This window comes from Petromyzon marinus, chromosome 52, assembly GCF_048934315.1.
Source record: "Petromyzon marinus isolate PM22_M1 ecotype Great Lakes invasive population chromosome 52, UKy_Petmar_22M1.pri1.0, whole genome shotgun sequence".
In the NCBI taxonomy this organism is placed as follows: Eukaryota; Metazoa; Chordata; class Hyperoartia; order Petromyzontiformes; family Petromyzontidae; genus Petromyzon; species Petromyzon marinus.
In genome coordinates, this window is record NC_133718.1 from 12,331,312 (window position 1) to 12,344,573 (window position 13,262).

At 47.2% G+C, this 13,262-nt stretch overlaps 1 protein-coding gene across 2 annotated transcripts; it reads left to right on the top strand.

Moving 5' to 3' along the window:
* The first annotated feature begins 1,426 nt into the window (after window positions 1-1,426).
* KIAA1328 (KIAA1328 ortholog) lies at window positions 1,427-12,201 on the top strand. Of its 2 annotated transcripts, none has more exons than XM_032973712.2 (8): window positions 1,427-1,716; window positions 3,647-3,864; window positions 5,107-5,303; window positions 5,489-5,604; window positions 6,546-6,655; window positions 7,183-8,600; window positions 9,372-9,443; window positions 9,732-12,201. In XM_032973712.2, the coding sequence occupies exons 1-8, from the start codon at window positions 1,545-1,547 to the stop codon at window positions 9,925-9,927; spliced, it is 2,499 nt and encodes an 832-aa protein (XP_032829603.1). In that variant the 5' UTR covers window positions 1,427-1,544; the 3' UTR covers window positions 9,928-12,201. The 2 variants fall into 2 exon arrangements, with proteins under 2 accessions (XP_032829603.1, XP_032829604.1); XM_032973713.2 differs by lacking the exon at window positions 1,427-1,716 and adding an exon at window positions 1,731-2,295.
* Window positions 12,202-13,262: the final 1,061 nt, after the last annotated feature.

Genomic DNA, 13,262 nt, shown 5'->3' on the forward strand with positions numbered 1-13,262 from the left:
CCTGCAAGTTCCTGGAGCAGGGCGATTCTTGATTAGTTAATTTTTACAGATCTGTTTTATACGGGGCTTGAAGGTCAGGCTTCCGTCCGTGATAACCACGAGATATCTTGGAGTGGTGCCACAGGTCACGAGGCTACCACAAAAGGACACGTGAAGTGTGACATCTGTCGCATGATTGTTCAGGTGGAAAGCATTTGAGGTGGTTTTGGAAGGATTTGGTCGGAGTCTCCCGAGATGAAAATACGCCCCTAATAAAGTTCGATCAGCTGTTCGAGTATTGGAAATGTGTCTCGAGGTTTGTGCCCTGTGCAGCAAGGGCGATGCCATCAGCATATACGGACTTACGAGATGATGTACACGGCAGCTCACATTAGTGTTAGATTGCGATGGTGCTGATAACCGAGCCTTGAGTGTGGCCATTGTTCACACATCTCTTGTAGCTGTGATGACTATCCAGGTTGCACCCTGGAAGTAACATTGCTGATGAGGCGAATTCTACTCAGTAAGTGGGCCATGACGTCAAATGGTGCCACACGCAAATTTTGTTTGTTGCGGTTGCACCCGACTTAAGAGCCGCATGGCTCACAGGGCTTTACCTAATAAATGAAACTTGAAACGCAGCAGCAGCAGAGACGTCAATCATTGCTGTGCCGGTTTTCTGTTGATGCTGGAAAACAGATTCAACGAGGATGGTGAAAGCTGTGATCTATTCCCAACAGCAGCAGCAGCTACGGCCAGTTCGAAATCCGGATCGTTCAGGGGGCAGTTGGGATCGATAATGGGGTAAAGATTACTTTGGATTTCGGGATTATGCCCGTCCCGTGTATGACGGTGAAGGAGTTTGTGCAAGCCATCGTTGTCCATGCAGTGCCAGAGCCACCGTGATAAGCGGGGCGATACCCTCCCCTAAAGCCGGACATCTTTAATAAAAAAGAGCTTTATAGCTCATCGGATTCCTCCAGTGTCAATACAGATTCTGACTCGGGGTGGTTAGGGGGCGGTGCTTGGGGCCCCGACAGCCAAAGAGGTGGGGGGAGGGGAGGGGCCATTTCCTTCTGGACGCGATGACGTCACGACATCTGTCGCCATCTCCCGCACGGCGAATTACGCCATGACAACGGTCACTGTCTCCCTCACGGAGAATGACGTCATGACAACTATCACCGTCTCCCTCACGGCGAATGACGCCATGACGTCATGACAACTGTCACCGTCTCCCTCACGGCGAATGACGCCATGACAACTGTCACTGGCTCCCGCACGGAGAATGACGCCATGACGTCATGACAACTTTCACCGTCTCCCTCACGGCGAATGACGCTATGACGTCATGACAACTGTCACCGTCTCCCTCACGGCGAATGACGTCATGACAACTGTCACCGTCTCCCTCACGGCGAATGACGCCATGACGTCATGACAACTGTCGCCGTCCCCCGCACGGCGAATGACGCCATCGCGTTGGCCGGTGACGTCACGCGCTAAGCTGCCCCGAGCAAGCAGCAGCAACTGGCTCGGCGCGCGCGGGGATTCATTGGTGCGGGATGGAGCGGGCGGGTCGCGCCCCGCGACGCCTCCCCGCTGCGGGCCCCGCTACCGCGCTCCTGCCTCAGCAGCAGCAGCAGCACCAGCAGCACCAGCAGCCACAGCAGCCACAGCAGCTACCATCGCGTGGCGGGCCCACGGCCCCGAGGCGACGCGACGAGGGGGGGCCCGGTGAGAGACGTGGAGACGGCGAGCGCGGGCTGAGTGGCGCGAGCGAGGGAATCGACTCCTCGATTCACCGGTTATGCCGGCGTGATCGATTCTTGCTGCCGCGTCGCAGTACGGGTTGTTAAAGTAATGTTTTGCATTAACGGTCACTGAAAGGGGAAAACCCATTACCGATTTGTCGCACACATAGAAATCTATCTCAACAAACGTGGCATTTAGTTTTTGAAGTGAATAATGAATGGAGCTGCCGTGGTCGTAATCATCGAATTGGAATCGATTGGTATTCGAATCGGTCTACCGTCGTTGCAGTTAAATAAAACAATGGCAAAAGGTGGCTTAAGTATGAAGAATGTAAATTGTGAGGCGCACAATGTTTCACGGACAAAACGTGACCGTGACTGAGGCGGCGCGGTAGCCACGGTCAAGTGCCCGCTCGAGAGCCAAGTTCAAGTTGAGCGAAACGGGCTGACAAGTCTGTCGTCGCCGCCTTTGAGGGATGATGAGTCTCCGTGTTGAGTGTTCTCGTCCGCGCCACCGACGACAGAGCGGCGTCACTTGCAGAGAAGCAGAGACGCCGCTGCGGTGAGAGGGGGGTAACGTGGGCCGTGAGCTGGGCGTTGCAGGCGCTCGCGGGCAGCGGAGAAACCCCCCTGTCCACCCAGCTGTTTACATGGCTACGCCACAGGTCACTGTCGGATTAGCGATTATATTTAATTTGTGACCCACACGACGCTTGGCGATAAAATGCGCCAACCATTCTTCCGCTGCGGTGGTGGGTGCCCATCTAGGACCCCATTCAAACCCACCGTGGTCTCGTATCAGCTATCCCATGAAAGTTGCATCGCTTGCACCTGGGGTCGGCATTATCCACCCTCCCCCTCCTGATGTCGAGGGGAAATGGGTGAGGTTTAGGACTGTGGCTCACGCAGCTGCACAGATTAGCACGGTTGGCTATGTACGATGCGAAAGAAGTTCAACAGACATGCTGACCCAATGACACTTATGACTGTTGTTATAAACTTGTTTACCCAGGCAAGCCTTGCGCCTAATTTTTCAGGAGGGTCCTGCCAAGAGTTCTCGAGAGGGGACGATGTTGCAACGTGTCATCCCAATTGAGTAATTTGTCGGTACGGGAAACCATCGATATACGAAATACTTTCCCGAAAACGTGTCCCTAGAGCTCATTGGCTTCCATTCTATAATTGGAGATGCATTCCTACGGAAAAAAACGCACCCAAGTCATAATAAAATCACGCTTTAGGATGCAGTAAACCTTTTTAAAGCACATATTTAATAGAAAATCGATAATTTTATGATCAAATATTAATCAATAAGTCGCGAAAAATGTGGACGGTTCTTATGGCCTATTTTTGTAGTTCTGCTAACACTTGCACTTTCCAGACATCTTGACTTTTACTGAAGTAAGAACGTTGAAAAATGGTGAATTCCTGCACAGTGGTCAACACAAGGGATTGAATCAAAACCACCCAAGCTTGGGTGGCATGAAGAGTGCGAGAAACCAACACAGTCTCAAATGCATTGCGTGCAAACCACCCGGATCAGTGCTTGGACAGACGTTAGACTGTTTTTTTTAATAATTAAAAGATTCAAAAGTCAGTAAATGCATATTTAATATGGCGTATATAAAATTCGTTCCCTAATTTCTTGGTTACGTTTTAGCTGAATTCCAAATATTGAGTTGGCATTTAATGAGGGATGGCTGCATTGGGAAGTTTGGCCAATACCAGTTACATTTTATTTTTAGCTATCGGAAGAAAATGGATGAAATCCATGCAGGACTGGGGGAGAACATACAAACTCTGCACAGTCGGAAATGGAACTCAGGCCCTTCTTGCTGTGAGACACGGGTGCCTCTATTGCACCACCCTGCCGCCACTTGCTGACCACTGTTCTCTGCGCATTGTTGTGGCAGGGCTGGAAGTGGAGGGAAACTTGCGCGCTGCCCAGCGGTCATCGAGCTCCCTGGCGCCAGCCTGGGCACGGCGCGTGTCCGAGGTGGAGGCCAGGACCCCTGGCCTTGGAGCTTCCCACTCGCAGCCCCAGGCGGCGTTGATGCTGGCGCAGGGCGCGAGACAGAAGGAAAAGAGAGGCGGCGCAACGAGCGGAGCGACGGCAGCAGCACTGCCACGGGTGAGTGCAGGCACACGCAATGCCAAGCGCGCAACGCAAAAAATGTATCGGCTGATTCATGATTTATTTTGCGGTCAGAGCTCGTGAGTAATATGCCAATGTGTGTGGTACATCCTCCTCCAGCCGAGCAAGTCGGATAAATGTCACGTGAACAAATGTGACAATTTATTACTGATTCGGCACAGCAGTGTGTTGGAGAGCAATAATCCACAACATTCAACGATTTGATACGACGTTTTACTGGTAGTTGCAACCAGCATAATCAGGCGATTTACAGAATTGTAAAAATCATTAGCATATTACTCAAGCGATGTGACTCAAAAATCCGTTATCAGTAAAGAATTGGTCGCGAAAGCCTGCATGTTAAATGTATCTTCTGCGAATGTCAATATTGCATTCAGTGTACTTGTGTATTCTCCGCATAATTAGATGCTCCAGGATGTCAGACGTGCCATAAAGTTTAAAAAATTTGGTCACACATACATATATTGGATGAGAAAACACCCAACATTTATTTTAAATTACCGGGGGAAAAGTGCATCTTGTAATCTGGTGAATAGCTCGGTATCATACCATGTGTACGCTGCTGTGAGTTGTAGGCCTTCTCCATGAACATGTGTGTTTCTGCATCCGAAGTCATCATAATCAGAGGATATATTACATGTAATTGCATCTTCACCTAATCCTTGATTTTTTTCGATAATTATATTTCCTGCTTTGTACTCGGGTTGTAAAATGACAACCCGTAAACCGATAACCGTTTTTACAATCAATTCCTGGTTCTGAAAGTCAGGAAGTGGTGAGCATCTGCAGTGGAATGTTCGTAATGAATGCACTGATTGGTCCGTGAGAATGTACAAACCACGTGCCACATCGGTCCTGATTTCTCAGTGAAGAGATAAAGGTGCAGCGCTGCAGTTGCCTTCTTACTGATACCACTGTTTGCGGAAGGGGCTCCACTAGAGTGAGCACTAGAGGGTACAGTCTACTCTTCGATGTTGGATTACAAGTCCAATATGCTAATCATCACACCATGCCAGTTCCCTTCATCTCTCAGTCGATAAGGTAAAAATGCTACGTTTGTTCTATACATTTCTATATGTGCGCAATTCGGTAATCGTTATTTTTCACTTGGTTGCAGGTAATGCAAAAAAAAAAGAATAAATTTTAACATCACTAACATGAAATGCGTGTTGTTTGCTCATTCAGTCGTGCGCACGGGCTGTATTGTCTCTACTGCAGAGTGCAAGACACGGAGCGAAGCTCGAGTCAGGGACAGTTGGGGCGGAGCGGAGACCCGCAGAGAGGGCGGGCGCCAGCAGTGGAGCAGTGGGCACCAGCAGTGGAGCAGTGGGCACCAGCAGTGGCGCGGCCTGCTTGAAAGATTTGTGTCCCGAAGATAAGCGTCGCGTCGCCAATCTCGTTCGAGAGCTAGCCAGGTCAGTAAACAGCAACGGCAACTTACATTTAGATTGCATCCGTAATATAACTAATGTCTTTGTGGGTGTGAACGTTGTGTGTGTGTGTGTTTATGTCTCTGTATGGGAATAGTTGGTGTGAATTTTGTGCGTGTACATCTGTGTGAGCGTTATGTGTGTGTGTGTGTGTGCACGTGTGGCTGCAGGTTGAGTGAGGAGAAGGAGCTATGTGAGGGCCGTCTCTCAGCGGAGACACTTTCGTATCAGCAGAAGCTCCAGCAGGTGGAGGAGAGGCAGGAACTCATTCTGAAGGAGAGGGAGGATATCCTTTCCGCAATACCGCTCAGTTGACAACTTCCAAACTGTGCTGTCCACACCCATGAGAGGGCTAGACTAGCGCATGGATCTGGTCAAACTAACGTCTTACAAGCTGCAGTTAACACGATCTTGGCCTATTTCCCAATGGTGAAAAAATATTATTTAGGTCTTTTTGGCAGGCATATTAAATTACCCATAATATAGCTTCATTTAGATAAGATAGATCCTTCGAGGATAACCACTGAAGTCCTACGTTGTCCCGTTTGGGCATGCCACAGTGTCATATTATCTGTTCCCTATTGGCATCTATAAAGAAACATTCCCATTGGGCAGTGACATGGCCGAGCGGTAGCGAATTTGCTGCTTGTTGCAGGAGTTGGCGGTTTGAGCCCCCCAACCGCCCTAGTTAATACCGTGGGCGTATTAACAACATTTACACTCCAAATCTACCTTTATAGTGGACGTTAAAGATCTCGTGACATGATTTGAAAAAGAGTAGGCCATGTCTGCCTTCGTCACAGTTCAAATGAGAAAAATGACATGCAAATTTGTTCATTGGGAAAAAAAACACATGGTGATATTGCATCTTGCAGGCGAACTGTACCCATTTACAGGCAGTTGCTGCATACACTTTGTGCAATGTTGGAACAATAGCCACCAGAGATCTCCTAGGCTAGACCGCCATAGGGAAATGGATTGGTTGAGGTGAAATGTGATGTGAAGCGATTTGAGATATCGAAGCATTTATCGCACCATAAATGAAAATCCTTCGGCTGTACTTTAAAGCCAGATGCGCATTGCCATATAACCCTATTGTGAAAATGTATATGAATATATGAATGTCGTATTGACGTGATGCTAAAGATTCAGTGAGATGACACCACAGTCATTTGGGCGAAGGTTGTTCAGTTTTGTGGTGTGTCTTCTCCTTGACAGCCATCCCACCCTTGCGATTGCAGTACTCGGAGTGCCAGCAGCTGCTGCTTGCGTACCAGGAAGAGCTTTCTACGCGCACACACTTGATCGGCATGCAGGCCCGTGCAGAAAATCACGCGGTCAGTATTCACACGCGGCAAATGGCATCGTCATTTGCCGAGCTGAAGTGGCTTACGCCTGTTATTCGGAGTTGTGGAGGCAGTGAGGATCGGGAATAACCAGGGCGGCCTGCAAGATTCAAACCTCGAACCTCTGAACAAGTGACAAACACGTTACTACTGGGCCATGTCACTGCCACGTGAGATGAGGTTGCTATGGAGCAAGAGTTTTGTTCTTGAGAATTAGATCTAAATGTAATTTTAAATAAGCAAATGGAAAAAAACCGAAATAGAATTCATAAGTACAACCATACATGCAACAACACATTTGTTTACATAGTTACATTTTTGCATATTATGGATAACGATAAATGTAAAAAATAGAGTTTTAACTTTAATCCAGGTTCCTGATCAACTTGATTTTAAAACAGCTGTTGAAATTAACTCCATCCTTTTGCCGATCACATCCGACAGTTCACTGGCATTGGTTTCAGCAAGCCTGACACGATTTCGAAACCAGTCTCAGCGTTTGTTCTGTTCTCTTCCAGACAACTCCAGTGGCCCAGCTCTTTCTTGGTGCTGCTGATTTTGGCAGCCCTTCCTCGGTCAGGCCACGTATTGCACTTCTCCCGGCTCGAGACACAGACAGGCAAACTGAGACGTCGATGGGAAGTCAGGCAGCAATGGCACGTGGCTTTTACTCCCCGAGGGAATATGGAGTTCCCGATGGGAACCGCACAGGTACTCCAGCTGTAATTCATCCGGTAGTTCCTGCTGGAATGCGGTCTGGGAATGCACAGGGAATGGCATCACAGTTGTGTCCCCCTCATCATGTGTCTTTATCAGTGGGACAGGGGCAGGCAAACAGTTCTCACCATGAGGCACCATCAGCACAGGGTGGTGAGATAGAGAGCAGGATGCTTTATACACACCCACCAAATGGGTTCACACTACCGCTTTCTTTATCTCCCTCGCAGAGTTCCCACCACCACATAGCACGACCCAACTTCCAACAGCTGTCGGCGCACACCGTCCATAATGCACCCGAACGTAATTCAGCAGCACATAGCCCCCTGCAGAGACCGACACACAGCCATGCACAAAACGGAGGGATTGGGCAAGATGGCAATCCGAGGTTTGACCTCGAGGCAGGTACTGTCAAAACAATGACACAAAAGGGGAGCTTCCAACCATCGGCATCGGTGAGTGTTGTTTCTTCCCCAGTTCCAAGACAAGGTACTACAAAAGGGGAACTGGTACAAGAAGTAGGAAATAAAGGAACCCTAGTAAGAAGTGACGCCTTGATGTTAAACAGCGACAGCAGGAATCATGCTAGAGATGAAGGGATGATGAGGCAGAGTAAAGGTAGGAGTAGCGACGCAGACTCAGGGTGGCTGTGTGAGGACGTTGGAGTTAACGGACAGAATGAGAAGCAGGGGGAGTGTGTTCCTGCTGAGCACTCTGTCATGCCAACAGCAACCGTCCGGAGAAATGTTCATGAGCAAGGAGAGATGGCGAGGGTCCCCGAGGACATGCATGAGAGCAGATCGCGTCGAGAATACGAGAGATTAGCGGACGTCAGCCAGGGAAGGGGCGGAATTGAGAGGAATGGCAGGATGAAGGTGCTGCAGGAATGTGAGAGAAATGCCGGGAGAGAAAATGTAAGCGAACTAGAAGAGGCAAGACCTGCAGTGCAAAGACAACGGCTGGAGTTGGTTGAGAGGAGGCAAGTTGAGGTGGGAGGTGAAGGTGGTACAAGTGACGGGGTGCGGAATCGTGCGAGGGAGGTGCAAGAGGGGTGCGATGGTCGTGGAGCCGCTGGGTCCACACGCGCAATTAAGGCGGACGTGGAGAAGCAGCGGCGGGAGCTTGAGTGGGAGAGGGAGCGGCTGAGCCAGCTGCTGGCGCAGCAGGAGGCGCGATTGGCAGCTGCACGAAAGCGACATGGAGCACCCCCTCACTCGCGGTGAGTGCTCGCGCGTACCATGTTGTCTCCTCCTTCCGTACGGCTGATGTAGAGCAAGAACTACAATTTTACATTCAGGTGGTCAAGCCAGATAACCGCGTCAGGAGCAGCGGAGTGTATTGCTGTGGTGTCTCCTTCGTATTTGTCAATCGGGCATTGCGCCGTTATATGTTGTATGGTCTGTTCTGGATGACCACAGTTGCACACTACTGGAGAGTTTTTAATTTTACATTTGTGCATCAGGTATCTGCATCCGCCATGGTTTGTGCAGATGCGGGTTAGGGTGAACCCTGAGCTTCGTGGAAGATGAAACTCGGGGGTCTTCTGTGTTGGGTCTTTCACAACATTGTGTTTGTGCGTTCTTTTGAACTCCATTCAGCTCTCCAAGCTTCATCGGGGTTGAACTCACATTATTGGAGGTTAAGCACCATGTGGTGACGTGGCGGGATTTACTTTGTCCATTTGTTTTGTTGCCAGTGTTATCCGTTTACAAAACATGACATTTTACACTTCATTACGATAACTACGTTTTCATTTTGAAGCCTCTGCAGACTATGTGAAACGTATCACCTTTCTTCATGGTAGCCTTGCTCTATATGAATAGTACACATACCAAATGTTCTATATTATTATTATTGTCTTCATAATTTATAAGCAGACTAGAAGGCTATTAGCACCTACCCCATGGCCACCCTCCCATGAATGCTCAATTGTTGCCCTGCCTCCATGTCCCAATCACCATCGTCTGTGCTGCTTCATATTTACGAACAGTCAAGAGACGGCTGGAAGTTCCCACGTTCCCAGTTTCCTGCCAGCGCTAACGAGGTCTCCTTCACCCCAAAGGTAAACTTATGAGCCTTTTCACTGTCTGTTTTTTTTACGATTCGCATAACATACCAAGTGGCCAACTGTCCGATATACTGACAGGCATCATTATTGAAAAAGTATTCACATTTTTTAATTACGTAAAAAAATCCCCCATCAATAGTAATTTTAGTACATTTGGTATTGGCAGCTCGTTCAAGTTATAGGGTATCTTAAATACTAAAGAGTGGTAGTACGTAATTATTGTTGCACAATATTTTGTCGTCTACTTTGTGACTGATTTGTTTTTCCATTGCTGCGTGACAGGTACGACGGGTCGGTGTACTCGCTGGGTGAGTCGCTGACTACCTCTCCGAGTCATGTCATCAGTGAGTGTTTTTTCAAGCCAGCGAGACGACGCAGACCTGGGCCGGAGCCCTTCCATCCAAGTGCAGTGCCAGGGATCTCAGGGGACAACTATGAGGAAACGCGGCTGCTGGAGGATGTCTTCTTTATTTGCTGACTCTGTTTGGTGTGCGATTGGCTACGCTGGTTCATGACCAATGGGTGTGAGTCTGGGATGTCTACATCCTGTCATTTTGCTCTGAAAGCCCAAGTATTTTGCTGCTCAAATTAGCAATGAAGCGTTGCTCATCACCTGTTAACAACCCTGAGCCAGTGGTGGAAATGTCACATTCACCTGGTGGGGCCGAGTTTCTCGATTGGACAACCACTGTTGACTTCCCCACAAAGTGGATACTTTTGATTTAAAGCTTTCGTGACTGCAGTAATTCATATTCTTAGCTCTTTCGGTAAAGGCACGTTGAAGGGAAACAAAATATATAAAAAAATAAATTGTTTTATATATATATTATTCTTTTGTTGTTTCCCTTCAACGTGACTTTACCGAAAGAGCTAAGAATATAAAGTGGATACTCTTTTAAAGACCCAGGAAGGATGTTGAGTTGAGTCGACCTCTGACCTAGAATTGACCTCGGGGTCTTCCGATTGCGAGCCACTCGCTCTCCATCTGAATTACCTGGCTGATAGTGAGAATAAAAGCCTTTGCTGTTCTATTCAGATTTCTATATTGTAAAAAAACTATTGCTTAATATTTTGCATACTCTGGCATTTCCATCACAATTGGATGATGTTAACATCAATAATAAGTTTGTGCTCGTTGCATTTACAGTTTTATTATCCTCAAGATTTTCATGCAATATTTTCATGATTTTTGTACATAACTCTGTCGTATTTTTGTAAATTGTGTTCAATTGACCTATGAAGAATAACATTTTGTATATTATGGATGTATAATTCTAATTGTTTGAAAATGTATTTTTAAGAGTAAAATAATGCTAACTTAAGCAACTTTTGTTTTTTAAACGTTTTTTTTAAGTTAATCTTACTTGAGAGTGTAACGAAAGACAAATATATTGCACAATCATAACCGTTACTCCGGGGCAAGGGATGGCAACCAAACTAACGAGAAGAGACATTGTTTTCCAATTCGGTTAAAATACTCCATATTTCAAGAGTTGTGAAAACGAGAAGCAGTCCTTGAGCTGCATGCGGCTCCGGAGCCCAATGCTACCGACCCCTGCCCCAGGGACTCGCACAGTATTTATTATTGTGAAGTTGGCGCTTCAAGTTGTCACCCTTGAACATGACCAATTTGTTCTGGTCACCATTCTAAGTGTGTTGATGGGCCTGGAGAGAAGTCTGCCAACCGCTTGCTCCACCCACGATATCAACAGCCACGGTTGTGATATCACTGCACAGTTGATTGACAATACATTTCTTATTATTGAGCCGTAAAAAAATATTTCATTGTGTCCTGTCAAGGACGAGATATTAACTTTGGAGTCAACTTTTTAAAAATGCAAAATGGTGGAGCTAATAGCAAAAAATATGCCCACTCGATTCACTGTGTTAGGGTTTGAGCATGGGGCAACTTGGACCATCGAAATGACTGGAGACACGGCGGTGGTCACCCCGCTCGAGAATGGGATGCAACTGGTGATATTGTGTCGATGGGTCATTGAAGACGCGAAGATAGAAACAAGCGAGTTGCGTTCACGACCAACATTGCTCGCGGTCCCTTGGATGATCTTTGCCACGCGAGTGCACAAATCAAAATGTCCACAAGGTGGCGCTTTGTAGTCACGGAGCGATCCAGTGTTGCCACCGTTCTTCTGCAGTCGGGGATGCGTTTCAGGTTCAAACATTTAGGATTGTTTTTTTATCGTCTTAAGATGTATATATTTTCATACTGTAATGTGCCTTCGTGATTTCCAAAGTGACGTCACCTGATGACACCACTTTTGGATAGAAGAGAATGAAAGTGAATTACCCTTGGGCCTAATGTCTGCGTTGCTATGAATCTGAGAGCTGGGGCAGATTCCGATCCTTGAGTGGGATCTTAAACGTCCACTTTTACTGTCTGCAGGATTCCAACTGCGATCTATTGGGTCAGCAGGGGACATTTATCAATCTCCCATTGAGCAAAGGTTGACTGCGCATACAGATGAGAAAACTACTTTAGAGACCTAGACGCACAAAACTGCAGTATTCTGTAATAAAGTTCAACACAACCATCAGATATCGGTACAAATCAGTTCCTTGGTCAGCACAGATGTCAATTCCCAGACGGTTTGGGTTCTTAAAATCTAAAATTGTTTTTTAAAATATTGTGGGTGTTATAATACGTAACGCAATAATGTTTGTCGTGGGGAATCGAAAAAGACAAGCAAGCAAAGTCATATATCTGTCTCGACATAAAATATATTTTACACAACCCATTGGCCCCACAGCCTTCTGGGAGTGCATCATTTCCGCAGTATTTGAAGGATACGTTTTGTATGCTTACCAATGAGGTGGGCAGTATATTCGAGTTGTCACCTGTCCCGTTTGATCTGGACAGGTACCCATAGGGCAGTGCATTAATCAGGGCGGCCTTCCGGTTTCGAACTGCGAACCTCCAATAAGCAGAGAACGCACTACCGCTGGGCCCCCCAAATGTGCCAGCATCACCAGTGCTGTCCAACCACCACTGCAGGTCACCCAAACGACTCGCCCAGTCGCCACATTTCAGGTCACAACAGCACTCACCCACCCCACTCATTCACCACGTTGAAGGTCGCAGCACTTCTCATTCTGCGTCTTCGCACGCATCGCTCCACTTGGTAATTAACTCCCTCTTATCTTCGTCTTATTTTTTTTTCAAAGCTCAATAAATACTGTAATCTTGCTCAATTCAACAAAAAAACGTTGACCCGTCAACTATTATGATGATAAAAGTGCTGTGTGTGCTGGCCCGTTTGACGTGCCCTTTTGGGTACAGTGTGTGCTCAGCAGTTGTGTAAACAAACCAAAGATTGAGTGAAATTCCACTCGAGGTGGAGGAGTAGTGACCGCGTGCGTGGTTTTGAGATTTTTTTTAACCCACGGTGGCGAGATATGAACTCTCGCCACCGTGATATTTGTAGGTTACACGTATCTCCCCGTGGTCGCGTGGACTCTTCTCCGGGTCCGATGGTGTTTCCCTCCACATTTAGCATTAAGACATGCGTGGAAAGTATTGAGATGCAAATATATTTTTCCACATGGTAATCCACTTCGCTGAGCTATCTATCATTCGTGGCCAGGTCGCTTATTAAAAAGAACTACATAGCTCAGCGGGCTTTATCTGGTAAAATAAAAATAGTATTTTTTCTTCTTAAAATTTGTTTCGGGTTAGATCGCGTAAATGTGTCGTTCAACCCGTTAGTCACGTAAACAAAACGTGCCATTTAGGACTTTCATCAACACCGGTGTTTTGGAGAGTAACCCCACATTTACAATTCGTTGGTGATCACA

Coding starts and splice junctions, on each gene's coding strand:
- KIAA1328 (XM_032973712.2), top strand. CDS start 1,545: ATGGAGCGGGCGGGTCGCGCCCCGCGACGCCTCCCCGCTGCGGGCCCC. Junction 3,865..5,106: donor CGGCAGCAGCACTGCCACGG/GTGAGTGCAGGC, acceptor TCTCTACTGCAG/AGTGCAAGACACGGAGCGAA. Junction 5,605..6,545: donor CATTCTGAAGGAGAGGGAGG/ATATCCTTTCCG, acceptor CAGCCATCCCAC/CCTTGCGATTGCAGTACTCG.